This window comes from Impatiens glandulifera, chromosome 7, assembly GCF_907164915.1.
Source record: "Impatiens glandulifera chromosome 7, dImpGla2.1, whole genome shotgun sequence".
In the NCBI taxonomy this organism is placed as follows: Eukaryota; Viridiplantae; Streptophyta; class Magnoliopsida; order Ericales; family Balsaminaceae; genus Impatiens; species Impatiens glandulifera.
In genome coordinates, this window is record NC_061868.1 from 35,146,479 (window position 1) to 35,168,207 (window position 21,729).

Sequence of the window (21,729 nt, forward strand, 5' to 3'; positions counted from 1 at the left end):
TTCATTTTTATTTATATTAAACTAAATAAGAAAAAACCCTTTTTCATTTTTATTATATTAAATTAAATAAAAAAAACCTTCAAAAAAATATTACAGTGAAACATAAAATTCATAAAAAAGTTGTTAAATTTAAAAAAAAAAATGAGAATTTAAGAAATATGAGAAATGAAAACTAATAAAAAAGAAGATGAAATATAAAAGAGAAATTAATATTAAAATAATAAAAAAATTAAAAATAAAATAAATTACCTAGTTTAATTAATGAAAAAGAAAGAGAGAGAAAATATATTAATATTTAATTAGTAAATATATAAATTTAAAAATAAAAGTTAACCATGATTATTAAAAGAGGCTAAATGAGCTAATTTTTGATAGTACATATGTTTAAATGATCTTTTATTAGTACATACGTCTAAGTGAGCTAGTTGTACAAGTACATACGTCTAAGTGAGCTTTTTTCCGAAAAATTAAGTAAGTTAATTTTAAATCGGCCAACGATTACAAATTTTGAATATTTATTCAAAATAATCAAAAAGGTAGAAATAGTTAGAACTTATGAAAATTTTAATGAATAGATCAAACTAAGTTCAACCACTAAGTCATATCAAGTATATTAATTGGTTAACATATAACAAAAAGGTGATGTAGTGTAATGGTAAATACTATTACTTGTTACACAGGTGACCAAGGATCAAATCTCACCGACTGCGAATAATATTTAAAGTTTTGCTCGGTCAAGAAGTTCGGTCAAACGACACTTAATGAAGCATGGCTTCAGTCATAAATGAGCTCAGAAAACCAGAACAACTCAAATTAATGACCGGTTAAGTTGTAAACCGAAAGTGTTCGGCTAGTTCATTGAAAAATCCTAACGAACATCTTCAACGGGCAGATTATTCAAAAGATATGAATATCTTGAAGATAACGTGTTAAGACAAACAAAATATTACTTGGGAATATACAAAATAAAGGTCTAAAATTAGGCATGGGGTAGAATAATGATTACTGTTTATCCAAGATCTCTAGCAAATCTCTGAAACAGGCGGTCGGCTAATGCATGTCTGCCATGTGTCTAAAATGGCAAAGCGTGCACGCCACCTGAACCTAACCGGTGCATGCATGTCTGCCAGATGTCTAAAATGACAAGGCGTGCACGCAATCTGAACCTGACCGGCGCGGCTTCAGATGACCAATCCAGCGGAGAGAGAAAATTATGACCGTTGTCATATTTTCCATATAAATAGAAGCTCGTGGTGCCGAAGATATACACGCGTGAAATCACTACGAAAAGTATAATAATACAACGCGCGCGAACAAGAAAATCAAGTTTTTCATATAATAAAGCTCGAAGAATATCCTGAGTTCACATAGCTATTCTGTTCTAAAAGTGAAAATGTTCTAAGAAGAAATCTGTGTATTTTACCAAGTATAAAAGTATTACATCACTGTGTGAGTGGTGTAACCGACGAGCAGTAAATAAGACTCGTTCGAATTGTGTACTGTTGTGTAATATTCTAGTTAGTGAATATCCTTCTCACTATTTGAGAAGAAGGGGTGACGTAGGAGATTAAACTCCGAACATCCATAAAATCTTGTCTTGTGTTCTTCATCTTCACATTCTGTCTTACCTACTCTAACCGAACCGAAATACCTAAAATCTCAACCGAAATAACTAATAACTCCCTTAACCGAACCGCCTTCCTCCTTAAACCGATATCTCCTAAATACATTCCAAACCGAATTGTCTGAGTTGCTTCAGATTGAAACGGACATTTCCGCACTTGAACTCGGTTCAAGAGTCTGTGACAATCTGTGTAGTGTTAAGAGCGGTTCTAGTCTTTAACCAGATTAGTTCCAATTGTTGTGTGTTGTTGTATGTGATCTACCTTTAGCCGGACTCCGGTTCTCCAAGGGCGATCCCGATCCTAACATTATATATCCATTTGCACTTGATCACAGATTGCTTGACAAGCCTCAAAACTATCTCCTAAGTTGAATTCTTATAAAGAGAATTCATTTCTTCCTTCATAGATTCTATCCACTTTGATCTATCACTCTAACTCAACCCCTCTTTTGAAATCTCCCGGTATAATTTTGTCTAACTCAATTGCTGTCATAAAAACATATGTCAACATATCAGTATAAGCTGAGAGCCCATACCGCTTGGTGAATTTTGGTTGCCTCATTATCCTATCATTTGTGAGTTGATAACTTGCTTCTAATTGATCTATAACTCCCACGTCTTGTTCCACAACATGTTTAACATTTGTAACAATAAACTCCTCACGATTATCAGTAACCATTTTAGTGTCTTTATCTGACACTAATGGCTTCACGTGACTTGATGAAACATTAATGAAATTGAATCTGCATTTGTCCCCTACTCGCTTATACCCGAGTCACCATGATTAATTCTATATTGATTTTGAGAGACACACAAAACTCCAATTTATTAAATACTACGTCTTTGCTGATTATGGTTTAAAACCACTAGACCGTCTCAATCACAACCTATAATCTTTTACTCTTTGAGGATACCCAAGGATAGGGGTGAGCATAATATGGGTTTACCCAAACCTAACCCAAACCCAAAATATTAATTTGGGTTGGTTAATATGGGTTGGGTTGAGTATGGGTTGGGTATAGGTTGAGTTTAATTTGGGTTGGGTTAGGGTTACCCAAATTACCCAAATTATATAAATTTAGTTTAATTCTCTATTATTAATCAAATATAAACTAATCATCTTCCAACTTTAAGTCGAACACGTTTTTGACATGCTTAACATATTTTTCATCGTTTAAAACGTTTTCCACGTATCTAACATGTTTTTAATATTTTTAACACGTTTCACTTATAACATGTTTTTCACACGTTTAACACATTTTTTACACGTTTAACACGTTTTCACATTTTGACACGTTTTCACGTTTTTGACATATTTAACACATTTTTGACATGTTTAACACGTTTTTGACATGTTTAACACATTTTCACAATAATAACACGTTTTTCACATTTTTGTCACGTTAAACACGTTTATGACATATTTAATACGTTTAACGCGTTTTTGACAAGTTTAACACGTTTTTTTACGTTTTTGGCACGTTTAACACGTTTTTAACATACTCAACACATTAACACGATTTTCACGTTTTTGGCACGTTTAACACGTTTTAAACATATTTAACACATTTTTGATAAGTTTAACATGATTTTCACGTTTTTGGCACGTTTAACACGTTTTTAACATTTTAACACGTTTTTGATATGTTTAACACGTTTTCCACACGTTTAACAAGTTTTTAATATTTTTAACACGTTTTCACACTTAAAACACGTTTTTCACACGTTTCACACGTTTTTATGTTTTTGGCACGTTTAAGAAGTTTTTGACATGTTTAACACGTTTTCATACTAATAACACGTTTTTGACATGTTAATACGTTTAACGCGTTTTTGACAAGTTTAACACGCTTTTTTTTACGTTTTTGGCACGTTTAACACATTTTTAACATAACTAACACGTTAACACGTTTTTGAAAAGTTTAACACGGTTTTCACGTTTTTGGCACGTTTAACACGTTTTTAACATTTTAACACGTTTTTGTTATGTTTAACGCGTTTTCACACGTTTAACACATGAAAATAGTATCCAACGTGTCAAATGTGTTAAACGTGTTGAATGTGTGAAAAATGTATTAAACGTGTCGAAAACGTATTAAACGTGTTGAAAACGTGAAAAACGTGTTAAACGTCTCAAAACGTGGAAAACGTGTTAAATGTGTCAAAACGTGTTAAACGTGTTAAACGTGCCAAAATGTGAAAAACGTGTGAAACGTGTCAATAATGTGAAAAATGTATTAAACGTGTCGAAAACGTGAAAACGTGTTAAACGTGCCAAAAACGTGAAAAACGTGTGAAACATGTCAAAAATGTGAAAAACATGTTAAACGTGTCAAAACGTGTTAAACGTGTTAAACGTGCCAAGAATGTGTTAAAATGTGTTGAACGTGTCGAAAACGTGAAAAAACGTGTCAAACGTGTCAAAAACGTATTAAACATGTTAAAAATGTGTTAAACATGCCAAAAACATGAAAAACGTGTTCAACGTGTCAAAAATGTGTTCAACGTGCCAAAAACGTGTTAAACGTGTCAAAAACGTGTTAAACATGTGAAAAACGTATTAAAATGTAAAAAATATGAAAAACGTGAAAAACGTGAAAACGTGTTAAACGAATAAAAATGTGTTAAATAAGTCAAATACATGTTAAATGAAAAAATAAAAATAAAATAATTTGGATTACCCAGCCCATACTCAACCCAACCCATATTAGTAAATAATATGGGTTGAATTATGGGTTGGGTAAATTTAATTTGGGTTGGGTAATACGGGTTGGGTTTACCCGTTTGCTCCAAATGTTCTAAGATGAGCAAAGGTTGTGCATCCAAATGTTCTAAGATGAGATAGATCTAGAGGCTTACTAGTCCACATTTCTTTAGGAGTTTTGAACTCAATTGTTGTCGATGGACATCGATTCACCAAATATGTTGTTGTCATTACAGCTTCACCCTAGAAGAACTTGGAAAAAATGTCCCGAAAAGCATGCATCAAGACTTATCCATCAAAGTTTGATTCATGCGCTCATCAACTCCGTTTTGTTAGGAGTGTGGATCAAACTGTTTTATGTCTCTAAACCCCTAGCTCACGATAACAACTATTAAACATTCCGTTATCGTTATGATCAATTAAAGGGACTTTAGGACGAACTCCTTGACGAATTACATGGAGTATAGGTTTTTTCTAAGCTAGACTTGCGCTCGGGATACCATTAAATTCGAGGAAGAGGTTAACGTAGTCAAGCCTTTCGGACTCATTCGGGCCTTTATGAGTTTCGAGTCATGCCCTTTGTATTGTCCAATGCGGAAGCTACATTTTAATCTTTGATGAATGATATTTGAAGACCTTTTATGCTTTGTATTGGTATTCTTTGATGACATACTTGTTTATAGCCCATCAATACAAAACTGTAACCCATTATCTGTTCTTAAGGTCTTTAACTTTCTATCTGTCAGATTCTCAACAAAAGTCTATCATGCTTTGAACTTCTCAAATGCATCACTTTTTGTGTTTTAGAAGATAAACCCATACATTTTGAGAATAATCATCTAAGATTGACAAGGAGTACGAGTTACCTCCATGCGTAGATGTTTTCTCAGAACCCCATAGGTCTGAATGGACATACTCCAACACGTCCTTCGACTTGTGAATCTCGATCTTAATTTTTTATCGATGCTGCTTGCCTAACACACAATGTTTGCAAAAGTTTAGACCCTTAACTTTATCTGAGCCTAATATCTTCTTGTCACTGAGAATCTGCAAACCCTTTTCACTAATGACCATGCCTTCGATGCCACATCGTGGCCTTCTTGTCTTAATCTAAAACTTACTAGTGTAGACTACCTCGACACAGTCTCACCAATCAACTGATACAAACCTTCTTGCTTGATTCCTTTCATCACTTACCTTTTTCCTTCATAATCTTCATCTTCCCAGACACTATCTGATTTGTGCACCAAGTCATCAAGAACCCCAAGATAGATGATGTTTCATGCCAACTGAGGCACAAACCTGACTTGTTTCAGGACCCTCATAACAACATCGAACATTTTTATGCTGACATTTCAATTTTTTTACACTTGACATGCATTATTATTTCCCATTAAAACCTTGCAACCACTCAAGATTCTAAAACTTAGAAATCCAATCTTTTATGTACGTCATGTGGAAATACAACTAGAATCAAGAACTCAGTCCATCATAACATCTTCTATTGATGTGATTAGGACCTCTCCAATAGCATAGTCATCACCATAATTCACAGATTCTTTAGTCTTCACTTGTTTCTTCAGCCAAATATAGTAGTGGTTTCGAAGATGACCAACCTTACCACAATGATAGCACTTTCTTGTTTACGTGGATTCCGATTATGATGTTTTTCTTTTATTCTCTTTCGAGTTGTTGTTGGTTTGAGGTTGCCCTTTGTATAAGTTTTTCCCTTTGGCCATGTAATTCTCGTCATTCGAGCTTGCTTTTTTGTTTGTCCTTAATTCCAACCTTTTCGGCTTCAATGCCGAAATCACTTCTTCAAGAGTGATACTTGTTCGTCCATACTTGATAGCATTACAGACTTCCTTGTAGGATTCATGAAGAGAATTGAGAATGATTATTGCTTGATTTTCATTGCTCATTACTTCATTCTCGCATGGGTTTTCCAACTCGATATTGAGTTTCAAGAACTCATTAAGATTTTGAGTAAGAGTCTCTCCTAAATCATCTTGTAACTGAACAACCTCTCCTTCCAATAAATCTTGTTGATTAGAGACTTGGATTTGAGCATGTCGTCTAAGCGCCTCCACATCGACGTTAGAATCTTTTCATTGTCCATCAACCATAGAAAATGATCGTGCCAATCGATGTCTTTGTCATCTCGCTCTTTTGATCTTTACTAATCTCTAGTGGCCACGAGACTAGTTCTTCTATGGTTCACATAAGATGTTGTTGTGCCAAGAGAACCCTGATTTTTCGCTACCAGATGCGAAAATCATCTTGCCAGTGTTAGTCTTCATGCTTGAGATTGGCTGCCACTAGAATTCTCAAGGTGAAAATGTCTTTGATGATCTATTTCTTGTATATATTGTTGAACCTTGTCAACTTTGTCTCTACATGCGCCTGAGCTGGACTCTTCCTTATCCGTATCTCTAGCCAGCGTTAAAAACTTTTCCATGATTCTTCAAAAATGATCTTAATCTTGCCCAAACCGAGCTCTAATACCACTGTAGGAAAATCCCCTCATAATCAATCAAAGAATGGAGTAATTTAACAGCAAAAAACCACAAAGAGAACAACAACACAAGATTTGATATCTGAGTTCGACCCAAAAATGGTCTACGTCTCCGTCGAGCTTTGTTAGGAACTCGATTTCACTATCACAATCAAATATTTCAGTTACACCCTTATCTTTATATATATCACTCACACATATATAAAATCTCAATCTTTTGTGCTTGTGTGAATTACTTATATATATATATATATATAAATATAAATATAAATAAATAAAGTAATTTGTTTTAACTAACTTAAAAAACTTAAGAATTGGACACTTTATATAAATTGAGCCTTACCCATTAAATTATTGAATGATTGAAAAGATTTTATTATAATAAGTAATAACCTATGAAATTAACTCAACTATTAACGAGAGTTCTTAAGTATTCTATTTCCGTTAAAGTGGATGTATGTATGTAGGGCTGCAAATGAGTCAAGCCGATCGTGAGCTGCTCGCGAGCTGCTCGGTCAAAGCTCGACTTGAGCTTGACTTTAATCGAGTTCGAGTCGAGCTCGAGTCGGCTCGTTTAATATTCGAGTCAAACTCGAGCTCATATAATGTTTGTTCGAAGGTTTGTCGAGTTTTTTCGAGCCTTATAATATATAATATTTTATTTATTTATTTAATATTAAAACTTAAAATTAAAACAATATTTTTTTATCTCTTTTTAAAGCCCATATAGAAAGCCCACAATCTATATTTTATATTCTATTATCCTAAATCAAACCCTAATTTTTATTGCATCAATCCTACTCTTCATCTCCTTTTCTTCTTTCTTCTGTTCATTTCTTCTTCTTCCTTCTTCACCATTTCTTCTTTTCATGTTCTTCTTCTTCACCATTTCTTCTTTTCATCTTCTTCCGTCTTCACCATTCTTCACCATTTCTTTCATTCATTCATAACACCATTTCTTTCACTCATTCATAATATATTGATTTATTTTTTATGTTATCTCTCATATACACTAGTATAGGCGCTTTTATCTCTGAAGACTTCCTCTGTCCTCGCAAATGCGTTTTTTTCTTTCTCCAACATATGTTTCACCGAGACGCGCCGATAATGTTTATCGCTCTCAATGAGCTACTTCACCGAAGGCTTTTAGCCTTTCTTCGAGAGATTCTGTCCTCCATAATAACATATTTTCTACTAGTGACTATTTATTTCATTCATTCACAAAAGGCTTACAGGTAAATTAAAATCTATTATTTTCACTTCTACTATAACTATTGCTATTTGTTTTAGATAACTTTAATTTTTTTTTTGTATTATGAGAAACTTATGCTTATATAGATAGCTCATTTACAAATATAGAAAAAAACTATTATATATATTCATCCGTTAAGAATAAAATAAGTTTAAGGATTTAAGGCGTCAGGATAAATATATAAAAACACTATTATATATAATGATTTTTAATTTATATTAGGGTTGGATTGATAATAGAAAAAAGGCTTAGACAATATTAGGATATAATAATTAGTATATCATATATAATATTAAAAGAGATAATAAAAATGTTAATATATTATCTATAATAAAAATATATTATATATAATATTGAAATAGATAAAAAAAAATTAATATATTATATATAATAAAAGATAAAAAAAATGTTAGTATATATATATTATATATATAATATGTTCAGAGAAAAAATGAATTTACAAAATTAATAATATATTATAATATATAAAAAATTTAGTGAATTCTTGCTATAAATAATTTATAGATTCTTGTTAATTCAAATATATATAATAATATTTAATAGAAAACAGATAGAATTTTTTTTGTCGGTATGTAGTGTTGGGTTTTGCAACAGCAAAACTATGGATCTTCTTAGAAATTAAAACCTGTAGCAAATCAGATTCCAAATCGTCTATGACGATAAACAGATTACCAAGAACTGAAATAACACAAAGCAATAAACGACAACACAATATACGTGGTTCGGTCAAAATCGACCTACGTCCACGGGAGAGATAAGTTTCACTAAATCAAACAAATGTCAATAGTAGAAACTTATATGCCCTGCTCTCAAATGAAAGAAGTGATTACACTAGGAATGATTGGACTACTCCACAATCAAAATCTCCCCCAATCTCTCACTCTGGATCAGCCAAAGAACAACAAGAAGAAGAAAACCAAAAAACCCTAGATTTGTAATTCACTCTCTCTCTATTTGCTCTGTTATGAGAAAAATACCCAAAAAAAGTATTTATACTCTAACCCGTTTTCTAAAAGAAAACCCTGATCCGTTTACCCGGAATTTAAAACCCGCCCGCAATGGCAAGGAACACCTCAACAATTCTCCCCCTTCCGAGCCATGGGAGAATGTTGCTATAAACATTCATCATCGTGACGCTCCTGCCAGAACCATTCCGGCTTTGGCACAACATATCTCATGCTTGCCTCTTGGCAAGCCCTTTGTCATCATATCTGACCCGTTCTCATCTGTATGCACTTTCTCCAAGTATAACTCCTTATTCTCGAGCACTTCACGGATCTAATGGTACCTTCTTTGGATGTGTTTTGAACGTGAATGGAAACTTGGATTCTTGCTCACATGTATAGCACTCTGTGAGTCACTAAACACCACAAACCTGTCTTGTGCAATGCCAATTTCTTTCAACAATTCTTTCATCCATCTCATTTCTTTACAACATTCAGTAATGGCAATATATTCAGCTTCTGTAGTAGACAAAGCAACACATTTCTGTAGACGACACTGCCATGATACAACTCCTCCTCCAAAAGTAAACAAATACCTTGAAGTTGATCTCATTGTGTCAATATCACCACTCATATCTGAATCAGAAAACCCTTCAACATGTGACTTTCCAGTACCATAACACAAAACGTATTTGGAGGTCCCTTGAAGATATCTCATTAGCCACTTAACCGCTTCCTAGTGTGTCTTACCAGGATTTGAAATAAAACGACTAAGTACTCCAACCGCATGAGCTATATCCGGTCTTGTAAAGACCATTGCATACATCAGACTGCCTATTGCTGAAGCATATAGAACACTGCACATTTTTTGTCTTTCCTCTTCATCCTTGGGAGACATTGTCTTGTTTATTTTCAAGTGTGTAGCCAATGGACAAGCAACTGGCTTTGCCTTGTCCATACAGAATCGTTTTAGAATCTTCTCAATATATCTCTCTTGAGATAACCATAGCCTTTCTTCACCCGATCACGAATGACCTGTATTCCAAGAATTTGTCTTGCTTGACCCAAATCTTTCATCTCAAAAGACTTGGCCAAATCCTTTTTCAACTTGGCAATCTTGAGCTTGTCTCTCCCAACAATCAGCATGTCATCAATATATAGGAGAAGTATAATAAATTCATTAGAAGCAAACTTTTGCACAAAAACACAGTGATCTGTAGACGTCTTCATGTACCCATGGATGGTCATGAACGACTCAAACTTAAGATACCACTGCCTTGGTGCTTGCTTCAAACCGTACAGACTTTTGACAAGTTTGCACACCTTGCTTTCCTCACCTTTCTTATTATAATCTTCAGGTTGCTCCATATAAACATCTTCATCCAAATCACCATGGAGAAATGCAGTCTTGACATCAAGTTGTTCAACCTCAAGATCCATACAAGCAGCTAGACTTAACACCACCCGGATAGAAGTCATCTTCACTACCGGTGAGAAAATCTCATCATAATCGATTCCATGCCTCTGGCCAAAACCTTTGACAACCAGCCTAGCCTTGTATCTTGTCTTGCTATCATCACCTTCTTGCTTGATCTTGTACACCCATTTATTTTTTAATACTTTTCTGTTCTCTGGTCTTTCAACTATATCATATGTGCCATTTTTCAGCAATGACTTCATCTCTTCATCCATGGAAGCTAACCATTCTTTCTTATGAGCATCCTCAAGAGCCTCCTTATAGCATATAGGCTCCCCACAATTAGTTAGAAGGACATACTCTATAGCAGGGTACTTAGAACTTGATCTTTTCTCCCTAGTAGACCTCCTAAGTACCTCTGTTTATTGATTCTGTTGATTTCCATCTTCTTGTTGAACTTCAAAATCAGCCTCAACATTATCACCAAGATGAGTTTTAGTATCAGTATCATTTCCATGGCCTACAACTTGACCCTGAGGAACATCATCATCACTATCTGAGTCTGAAGCTACATGTGGCCTTGTCTCCTTAACATCATGAGACAGCTCAAGACCAGAAAGGTCACGTATGTATGAATCAAGCTTTTCACCATCTTCAAAATTCTCAATAGTCTGATCTTCAAGGAATACCACATCCCGGCTTCTTAAAACCTTCTTGTCAACTGGGTCATAACACATGTATCCCCATTTTTCATCACCATAACCCAAAAATATGCATTGCCTGGTTTTTGCATCTAGCTTAAACCTCTCATCTTTTGGAACATGCACAAAAGCTCTACAACCAAAAACACGTAAATAGTCATAATTAACATCTTTACCTGACCAGACGCTTTCTGCACACTTATTATTCAATGGCTTGGAGGGAGAACGGTTGATCACATACACTGTAGTGCTCATGGCTTCAGCCCAAAAATGCTTAGCCAACTTGGCATGGGAGAGCATACTCCTCATTCGTTCCAACATTGTTCTGTTCATCCTCTCTGCCACACCATTTTGTTGTGGAGTCTTGGGCACAGTCTGTTCATGTCGAATACCCTGCTCTTTGCAATAATCATCAAATGAGCCTATGTACTCTCCCCCATTATCTGACCGCACCCTCATCAGTTTTCTTCCTGTCTCTCTTTCAACCAGCTTGTGAAAGACCTCAAACCTTGCTGCAACCTCATCCTTGGACTTTATAGCATAGGCCCAAACCTTCCTAGATGCATCGTCTATGAAAGTTACAAAATAGGAAGCACCACCTATTGATTTAATCTTCATAGGACCACAAACATCTGTATGGACCAGTTCAAGGACATTCTTTTTCAGTTCAACTTTTGACTTACTGAAGGAGACTCTGTTCTGCTTACCCTTCAAGCAATGCTCACAATTTTCAAGATGAGCATCCTTAAGATTCAGCAACTCATTCCTCTTGATCAAAACATTCAGCCCCTTTTCACTAATGTGACCTAATCTCTTGTGCCACAACTCAGAGGATGATTCCATCAAAACATAATATGCTGCATCATAGACAATTTTCAAATTTGTCTTGTATAAGGAACAACATTTCTTACCTCGTGCAACAACCAATGAACCCTTGCTTAGCTTCCATGCTCCACCACTGAAAACATTATGGTAGCCTCCATCATCAAGCATACCTGCTGAAATCAAATTCATTCTCAAATCAGGAACATGTCTTACATCTCTCAATGTTAGGAAACAGCCCATGTTTGTCTCGATTCTAACATCACCAAGACCAACTATCTTGGACACAGCACTGTTACCCATGTGAACATCACCATAATCACCAACTTTGTAGGACTGGAAGTAACCTTTGTATGGAGTAATATGGAATGAGGCACCTGTGTCAACAATCCATGCTGTTTCATTTGAAGATGTGCTAAGACAGGAGTCTTAACAGTTAGAAGCATATGTCAGTTTACCATCTGAAGCATAAGCAGATGTATTTGCACTCTGTTCTTTCTTTTCTCTGGGCTTCACTGTACCCTTCGCTTTATCATTTTTAAATTTCCAGCACTCATTTTTCCAATGACCCATTTTGCCACAGTAATGGCAAGCACCATCCTTCTTTGGAGCTCTAGACTTGCTTCTAGACTTTCCCCTGCTCAAACCACTTCTATTATCTTTTGATCTTCCTCTATCAGCCACCAACATATCAGACTTAGAGGGTTTATCCCCCTTTCGATTCTCCTCATCAAGTAAGGAACTGGTGACAAATGCCACGTTGACTTTACCATTTGGTGTTGAGTTGCTGAGAGTGATAATAAGTGTCTCCCAACTTGCAGGCAAAGATCCAAGGACTAAAAGTGCTTGCACCTCATCATCAAAGTTTATCTTCATACTACTCAACTGATTCAAAATATTTTGAAATTCATTCAAGTGCTCAGCAATTGATTTATTATTAATGTACTTCAGATTCACCAGCCTTCGTACCAGTGCTGCTTTATTCCCTGCTGACCTCCCAGAATAGAGAGCTTCAAGTTTGCTCCACACACCATACGTTGTAGTCTCATTCTCAACATGGTGCACAACATTTACACCAACCTAGGAACGAATAAAGCTGCAGGCCTTTCTATCTATATTTTTCCAATCAGCCTCTTTTGTAGTCTGAGGTCTAACACCCTCATTTTCAATTGCTTCATTCAAATCATCTGAAACTAACAGATCACTGATCATCAGTTTCCATTGCCTATAGTTTGTACCATTCAGACTCACCATATCAGGTCTAGATTTCTCCATTATTACTGCCTTAACAACTGACAAAAACACCAGCAAAGAAACCAGTTGATCTCTTCTATGAATTTCGCCAAATAACCATCAGAGCACTATGCTCCAATGTTAAAATAGATAACCAATTAATATTGCTCTAATACCACTGTTGGGTTTTGCAACAGCAAAACTATGGATCTTCTTAGAAATTAAAACCTGTAGCAAATTAGATTCCAAATCGTTTATGACGATAAACAGATTACCAAGAACTGAAATAGCACAAAGCAATAAACGACAACACAATATACGTGGTTCGGTTAAAATCGACCTACGTCCACAGGAGGAATAAGTTTCACTAAATCAAACAAATGTCAATAGTAGAAATTTACATGCCCTGCTCTCAAATGAAAGAAGTGATTACACTAGGAATGATTGGACTACTCCACAATCAAAAGCTCCCCCAATCTCTCACTCTGGATCAGCCAAAGAACAAGAAGAAGAAGAAAACCAGAAAACCCTAGATCTGTAATTCACTCTCTCTCTATTTGCTCTGTTATGAGAAAAATACCCAAAAAAAGTATTTATACTCTAACCCGTTTTCTAAAAGAAAACCCTAACCCGTTTACCCGGAATTTAAAACCCGCCCGCAATGGCAAGGAACACCTCAACATGTAGTTCTCTTAAATTAAGTTAAATTTTAGTTATTTGTTTTAACATGTATTTTTATATTAATTATTTTTAAACTTAAATATTTTATATTATTGAATGCAGGTAGGTGTACGTGTGTGCTATGGTTGAAGAACGTGACTTAAAAAGATTAATATATTGAATGTTTAAAAAAATTATGTAGTTTTGTACTTTGATTTTGGAATTTTATGTTTTAGAATTTTGATTAGTAATGGCGGTTTGATATTTTCGGACTATCATTTTTAAAATTTTGAATAGTTATGATTGTTTAATATTTTATTTTGAAACATCATGTTTTAAATGTTGAATATGTATGAAATATTGATATTTTCATTTTGAAAATAGTTTTTTGTTTGAGTTTGAGCTCGAGCTCGAGTTTGAGCACGAGTTTGAAAATTTAATTTTAGTTCAAACTTTTCGAGTCGAGTCGAGCTTATAGATAAATAGTCGAGTCGAGTTCGAGCTCAAATTAATAAAAACTAAATGGAGTCGAGCTCGAGCTCAAGCTGGTTCAAGCTCGACTCGGCTCGTTTGCAGCCTTATATGTATGTAGAAGACAGTGTTAGTTTTTAACGAAATTTATATATAATATCTCATATTTGTTGGTGGTTAAGCTTCTCATTTTAACAATTTTATATTTGTTTTTTTAAATTAAACTCATTAAATTCAAATTTAAAGTTTGTATTAAAGTATTTTTTTTTTTTTTCTTCTTAGCAAAGTGAGGCAGCTAGACCTTTCCGTTTTTCTATTTAATTTATTTAAAAGTTCATTGTATTTTATTTAAAAGTTCATTGTATATAAGATTAAATCTTTATTAAAAAATATATAATTAGATCATAAGATAATAAAAGGATTATTGATTACTTCTGTTTTTGAAGATTTAAAATAAATTAAGAGTAATTTAATAGAAAAAAATAAAATTAGTGAGAAGGTATTATGATGTGTCAACTAAGCATAATTAAAATGGTTTATTTCACTTTTCTCTTCTTTTTTCTTTCTCATTCTCTTCTTAATTTATAAATATATATTTATATATTTTATTATAATAAAATATATATTATATTATATTTGAAGAGTAATAAAATGTAAAATAAATAAATAAATAAAATTAGATATAAATTTATTATTAAGAAAAAAACAATTTTATTGAACAAATTGTGAAAAAGTAGTTACATTGAAGAAAAAAAAAAAACAATTTGATTTATTATGTTTTAGAACATTCTTTTCAATATTAAATTATATTATTGTTACTTTAAATTATATATTGTTTCTAATTTGTCTTATAAATATAAAATTTATAAGGTTAATATTTTTATAAAAAAATAGTAAAAATATAGTATTGAATGATAATTAACGACAATTTTTGATATATTATATTGTTTGATTTTTTAATAGTAAATGTTTACCTCATAAATTTTTGAATATTTAAATATATATTTTTTAATAAATATATTTCATTAGTAATTTTAATTAAATTTTGTACTTTATTGACAAAATATAATATTTAGTGAGTGAATATTTTTATTTTAGTATAATACATTTAAAAATTATTTATTTTCATTTGAATTTTTTGAATTTTTTTCAATAAATGAGAAAATAAATGATTAAGTAAAAAAAATTAATTAATAAATTATATACTTTTTTTACTTATATATATTAACTTTTTTTAACTAAAGCACTAGGCATCCAAAATACTTCTGGATAAAATTACTCATATTAAATTTAAAAGAATGTATATATTTTTTATTATACAAATATATATATATATATAAATAATTTTGAAAACATATTAATATATTAATAATTAAAAAAATATATTTATAATAATTTAATAAAGTATTGAACAGAAAGAATTAAATAATTTTTTAATAATAATTTTTTTTTTTTTTTTTTTTTTATATTACATTATTACTCTTCCACTGTGTGTGAGAGGGAACAGGATCACGGAAAATGGGAACAAGAGATCCGCCCTTTTTATTATCCTTCATAAATTAATATTTGTTTATAATAAAAAATAAAAACAGAAAAAGTAAGAAGATAAGATAATGAATCATGATTACTTGCTACTGAAACGTGGTCTTTTTCCTTTTTCTTTTTTCTTTTTTCCTTTTTCCTTTTTCCTTTTTCCTTTTTCCTTTTTCCTTTTTGCTTTTTGCTTATTTATTTTAATTGCAAATGTGGTCATGCATAAGAGTAAAGAATAAATGGTACTGATCCACTGTGAGTTGTTGTTGCTCACACTCACGGGATCATTTAGAGTGATTTCACATGGGTGAGTGAATGACAGGTGAGGGTTTCGGGTTTCATGAATGGTTACAGGTTTGTTGGAACGTAATCCTCTTAGCGGCGATAAGAGATGAATACTAACCTTAAGTTCTTGGGTTCGAGTCCGTGAACGACAAATTTTGTGGCTCATTAAATGACTCGTTAAACGGTTAAGTATGTTTGCGGACTACATAACTAATCCGTTTTTTCAATTGTTTTTAATGTAGAATTTTATAATTAAAATAATTTTATATATAATATAAAAATTATATTGATAATTTCTGTAACTTTAAATAAATTTGATATATTTTATAAAATTTGTTTCTATAAAAAAAAATATTTCGATTACACAACTTGAATTATTTTCATAATCAAATATGTTCTATCATATTTCCACCTATTATATTCCCTCAATAATAATAATAATTATTTTTCATAATATCTTGTAAAATGATTTGCTCCCTTTTATGATCATATTTAGACCATCTTCAATATCACAAACTCATTCTCATAGTAAACTTACATTAAACAGTAATTCATCTCTAACCAAAAATTTATTTCTAAACTTAAAAAAATATTTTATAAAATATTCTTTTCTTATACAACTTTTTTAACCTTAATAATATTATTTATATATTTATCAACTTCACATATTTAAACTCAATATTTTTTTTCATTTAATAAAATTAATTATATATCTATAATTCAATAATACATTTAAATAAACAAACATAATATATTAAAATAAACATTATTAATTAAAAAAATAATAATTTATATGTTTATTCGTAACATAAAAATATAAATAAATTAGATAAAATTTTAAATATAATATAATTTAATGATTTAATTATATATATTATAAATTTTTATTTTAAAAGTAAAAAAAAATAAGTTTAATTATCAATTTGCATTATAGATATATAAGGTTATATATAAAAAAAAAATAAAAAAAATAGATTAAGGTACATTTTTAACAAATGGCAAAAATGGGAAATGAATAGTGTTAACCCAAATATGGGTTGTCCGCAGGAGAACAAATATGAGTTGTCGGCAGGAGAACAGAGATGCCATTATATGCCATCTCAACATATAAGGAACACAAATAGTGTAGGAAGAAGATTATAAACTATGGAAATAGTAGAAGAGAGAGGTTCAATTGAACATCTTCTTGAAAGCCTTCCAAGAGAGAAAGATTGGGTGAGTAATGGTAATGGTTTCATTCTATACGATGGTTTTTGGATGCCTCCTAAGTTTCTCCCTCGAGTGTTGTCTTTCCAGCATCACTACAAAGCCGAGCCAAGTGATATCTTTTTAATAACACTCCCCAAATGTGGCACAACCTGGCTCAAGGCCCTTGTCTTCTCCATTGTGAACCGCCACCGTTTCTCTTTGTCCGATAGCCCTTTGCTCCGACAAAACCCCCATGCCGTCGTAAGGTCCTTTGAGTCCGACCTCGACTTGCAAGACCCAAAATCCTATCTTGAAGGTCTCCCTCGTCCCCGGATCATATCCACCCACCTTCCCTATCACGCCCTACCTCCATCCGTAAGAACCTCTGGCTGTAAGATTGTCAGCATTGTCCGTGACCCACGTGATCAGTTTGTTTCGTCTTGGAAATTCACTGATAAGGTCTGTCACGATTACACTACCATTCGTCCAATTGAGGAGTGCTTTGACTTGTTCTGCCGTGGAGTTCATAACTCAGGACCATTTTGGGACTATTTCCTTGGTTCTTGGAATGCCAGCCTAGAGAGGCCAGACGAGGTGTTTGTCACGAGGTACGAGGAAATGAAAGTGTCTCCGGTTTCTGAGACGAAGAAGCTGGCGACTTTCTTAGGTTTACCATTCACGGAAGAAGAAGATAGAGAAAGGGTGGCGGAGGAGATAGTGAAGTTGTGTAGCTTTGACAATTTGAAGGGCTTAGAGGTTAACAAACAAGGGCGCCGTCCTGTTGGGGTTCCCCATGAGGCTTTCTTTAGGAAAGGAGAAGTGGGCAATTGGACTGATTACTTAACTTCTTCCATGGCCGATCGCTTGCAAAAGATCATGGACGACAAGTTTGCCAACTCCGACTTGTTGACATTTTATCATCCAACAAACAGTAATAATGAGGATTGCGCATAATTATTATTTTGTATTTGTAAGTTCTAAGTGTCAGTTATTTTACTATCTATCAAATAAAATTGAGGAACCAAAATCTCTCCGTTATACTGGTCATTGAAATATGACCAGCAGTTCGATGGTGTAGTTTCGGCCTAGTTAATTGTGTTTGTATGCTTTTTTATTATATAAAATAACCTCTCTTTGAATCATATATAATGGGAGAATTTCTTATATATATTGATCATGGTGAAGGACTATTCTATGTTTTATATTATTTGGAATGAAGTTATTCTCCATTTCCTGTCTCACTCCCTTGGGAAGAATTTCTAATTTATGGTGAAGGACCATCATTTATTTATGTTGTATGGGAAAGGAGCTATTCTCCAACACCCTTCTTTACATTAATAAAAGATTGAGAAATTTAAAACTTTTTATTCCATATTCAATTAGTTCTTAGATGACCGGGGACTGGTTTGAACACTTTTTGGAAGAAAAAAAAAATACAAGCTCACAACCATGACTTTCCAAACGGTTTGAGTTTTAAGTAGTGCAAGATAATAGGTTAGTAACACTCAGTGTGCCACCGCCTGGCTCAAGAGTCAAGACCCTTCTCTTCTCTTTGTCCAATGATCAACTTGTTTTGTCTGAATTTCATGGAGGTCTAGAAAGGCTGCACCATAGTAAAAAGGGGTCTTTACCGACATATGTTACTGAGAGTTTTGTAAAACTCTTGGTATTGGTCCCGATAGGGAAAAACCTGTCTTAATTAAAAATAGATTCCGAGAGCTGTATAAAACCTTCGGTAATATGAATCTTCATCGAAAGTTTTGCATTAAACTTTCGGGTATGACTCATCTAAAAAAACAAAAAAAAATTATAAGTGTTTATGTTGGAGGTAATTGCGAAAGTTATTGAAAGTACCCTCACTTTTGACTTTGCCCAATTGGGTAATTGCGAAGATTTTTCAATAAACTTTCCGTTTTAACTCTTCCAAAAAAAATCAAAAATAATTATAAGTGTTGAGAAGGGTAATTGCGAAGGTTTATTGGAAAACCTTCGGTTTTGACTTTTTCCAAAAAAACTGAAAATAATTCTAAATGTTGGGAAGGGTAATTGCAAATATTTTTCAATAAACCTTCGGTTTTGAGTCTTCAAAAAAAATGAAAATAATTCTAAGTGTTGGGAAGGGTAATTGCGAAGGTTTATTGGAAGGGTAAACCTTTGTTAGGATCGGGGACGCTCTTGGAGGACCGGGGTGTTCCGGTTTAGGAAGGGTGGCCTCTTACAACACACTCTGATTGGTGATAGTCCGGTTAGAGACTAAAACCGCTCTTAACACTACACAGATTGTCACAGACTCTTGAACCGAGTTCAAGTGCGGAAATGTCCGTTTCAATCTGAAGCAACGAATACGATTCGGTTTGTAGAGTATTTAGGAGGAATCAGTTAGAGAGGATGGATAGACCGGTTTGGTTAAGAAAGAGGATTATGTTTCGGTTTCGTTTAAAGTGAGTGATAGTTCGGTTTTTAGAGTGAGTAAGCCGGAAATAAAAGAAATGACACGAGACAAGATTTTTTATGGATGTTCGGAGCAAACCCTCCTACGTCACCTTTCTTCTCAGATTGTGAGAAGGATCTCCACTAACTTGAATGTTACAACACTCACACAATGCCGAACGAGCCTTAATCGCTACTCGTCGGTTACACCACTCACTATGATGTAATACAATAACACAACACAATACAACTTTCGGTAAAATGAAACAATATATTTCTTTCTCTCTCTTAATAACTTTCAGAAACGTTTTGGACAATTTGATGCTTTGATTACCACGTCGATTACTTCTTCCTTGCCTTCTATTTATATGAAAAATATGACAACGGTCATATTTTCTCTCTCCAGGAGATTGGCCGCTGAAAACCGGTAATGATCAAGAGGCTTGCACGCCTTCCCTCTTGGACATATCAATTTGGACACATGGCAGACATGCACTTAGCTGGTTTGCATGTTGGACACATGGCAGACATGCTATTAGCCGGCCGCCTGCCTGACAGCTACCTGCTGCCTAGAGATTGCTTCTGGATTTGGACAAGCATGCCTGACAGCTACCTGCTGTCTGGAGATTGCTTCTGGATTTGGATTACTCATTTAATAACCGGAGTTTGACAGCATTTAATCAACCGGAACATTTATGACCGGAACATATTTATGACTGAGCGGCTCATTTAATAACCGGAACATTTATTACCAGAGCGACTGCATTTAATCAACCAGATCATTTATTAAACCAGAACTCATTTATGACCGGCCATGCTTAATTAAGGGTCGGTTGACTGATCCGGTTTGACCGGACTCCGAGCCGGTTGACTGAACTTTACTGACCGAACCGGTTGGACTAGAGCCTTTTTCTTCAAACCGAACGATATATATTACTGACCAAATATTATTTGCAGCCAGTGAGATTTGATCCCTGTGACAGACAGAGGTGTTTACCACTACGCTACAACAACTTTTTCTTATAATTAAACCAATTAATATACTTGATATAACTTAGTGGTTTAACATATATATTAGAACTTAGTTTTATCTATTCATTAAACTTTTCATAAGTTATAACAATTATTTTCATAAGTTATAACATATGATCTTAGCTTATTTAATCGTTAAGTTTTGAGTATATCTCATTCAGCTTATACGCTCAACTTATTTATTTTTTTATTTTTATAATATTATTTAATAATTAATAATATATATAATGTTATATATATTTATTAATTTAATTTTAAATATTAATAGACGATTTAAATTAAAAAATAATATATATTTCAAAATAAATTATATTAACATATTAATTTTTATAAGTTTTTTTTAGTTAATATGTAATTTTAAATATTAATAATGACTTAGATTAAAAAAATAATATATTCTAAAATAAATTATATGAATAAAAAATAATTTATTAATATTATATATATTTTTCATATTTCCACACATTCCCTCTGATTTAATCTTTCAATTATCCATTCCATTTATGTGTGTTTGCGGGCTACATGCTTAATCCGTTGTTTCATTTTTTTGATGGATGTATTAGTTTGATTGAACAGGTTTGGGTTGTCGATGTATTGGTTTAGCTGAACAGGTTTGGGTTGCGGGAAACGGTCGGCCTATTAGAGACATTTATAGGGGAAATACGGAGAGTAATTAAGAAAAGTCTCGATTTTCCCTCTCACGTAAAATCGAGAGTTATTTGGAAAACTCTCGGTTTCCCTATCAAGAAAAAAAACCGAGAGTTATTTGAAAAACTCTCGGTTTTCTTGAAAGGAAAAACAAAGAGTTTTCCAAATAACTCTCGATTTTCTTGAAATAGAAAACTCAAGATTTGTCCTAATAACTCTCGGGTTTATTTGAAAAGGGAAACCGATAGT

The 21,729-nt window shown here is 33.2% G+C and overlaps 1 protein-coding gene across 1 annotated transcript; it reads left to right on the plus strand.

Moving 5' to 3' along the window:
• The first annotated feature begins 17,282 nt into the window (after nt 1-17,282).
• On the plus strand, nt 17,283-18,512 carry LOC124946011 (cytosolic sulfotransferase 15-like). Its single transcript, XM_047486558.1, has one exon. The coding sequence runs from the start codon at nt 17,329-17,331 to the stop codon at nt 18,322-18,324; it is 996 nt and encodes a 331-aa protein (XP_047342514.1). The 5' UTR covers nt 17,283-17,328; the 3' UTR covers nt 18,325-18,512.
• Nucleotides 18,513-21,729: the final 3,217 nt, after the last annotated feature.

Coding starts and splice junctions, on each gene's coding strand:
- LOC124946011 (XM_047486558.1), top strand. CDS start 17,329: ATGGAAATAGTAGAAGAGAGAGGTTCAATTGAACATCTTCTTGAAAGC.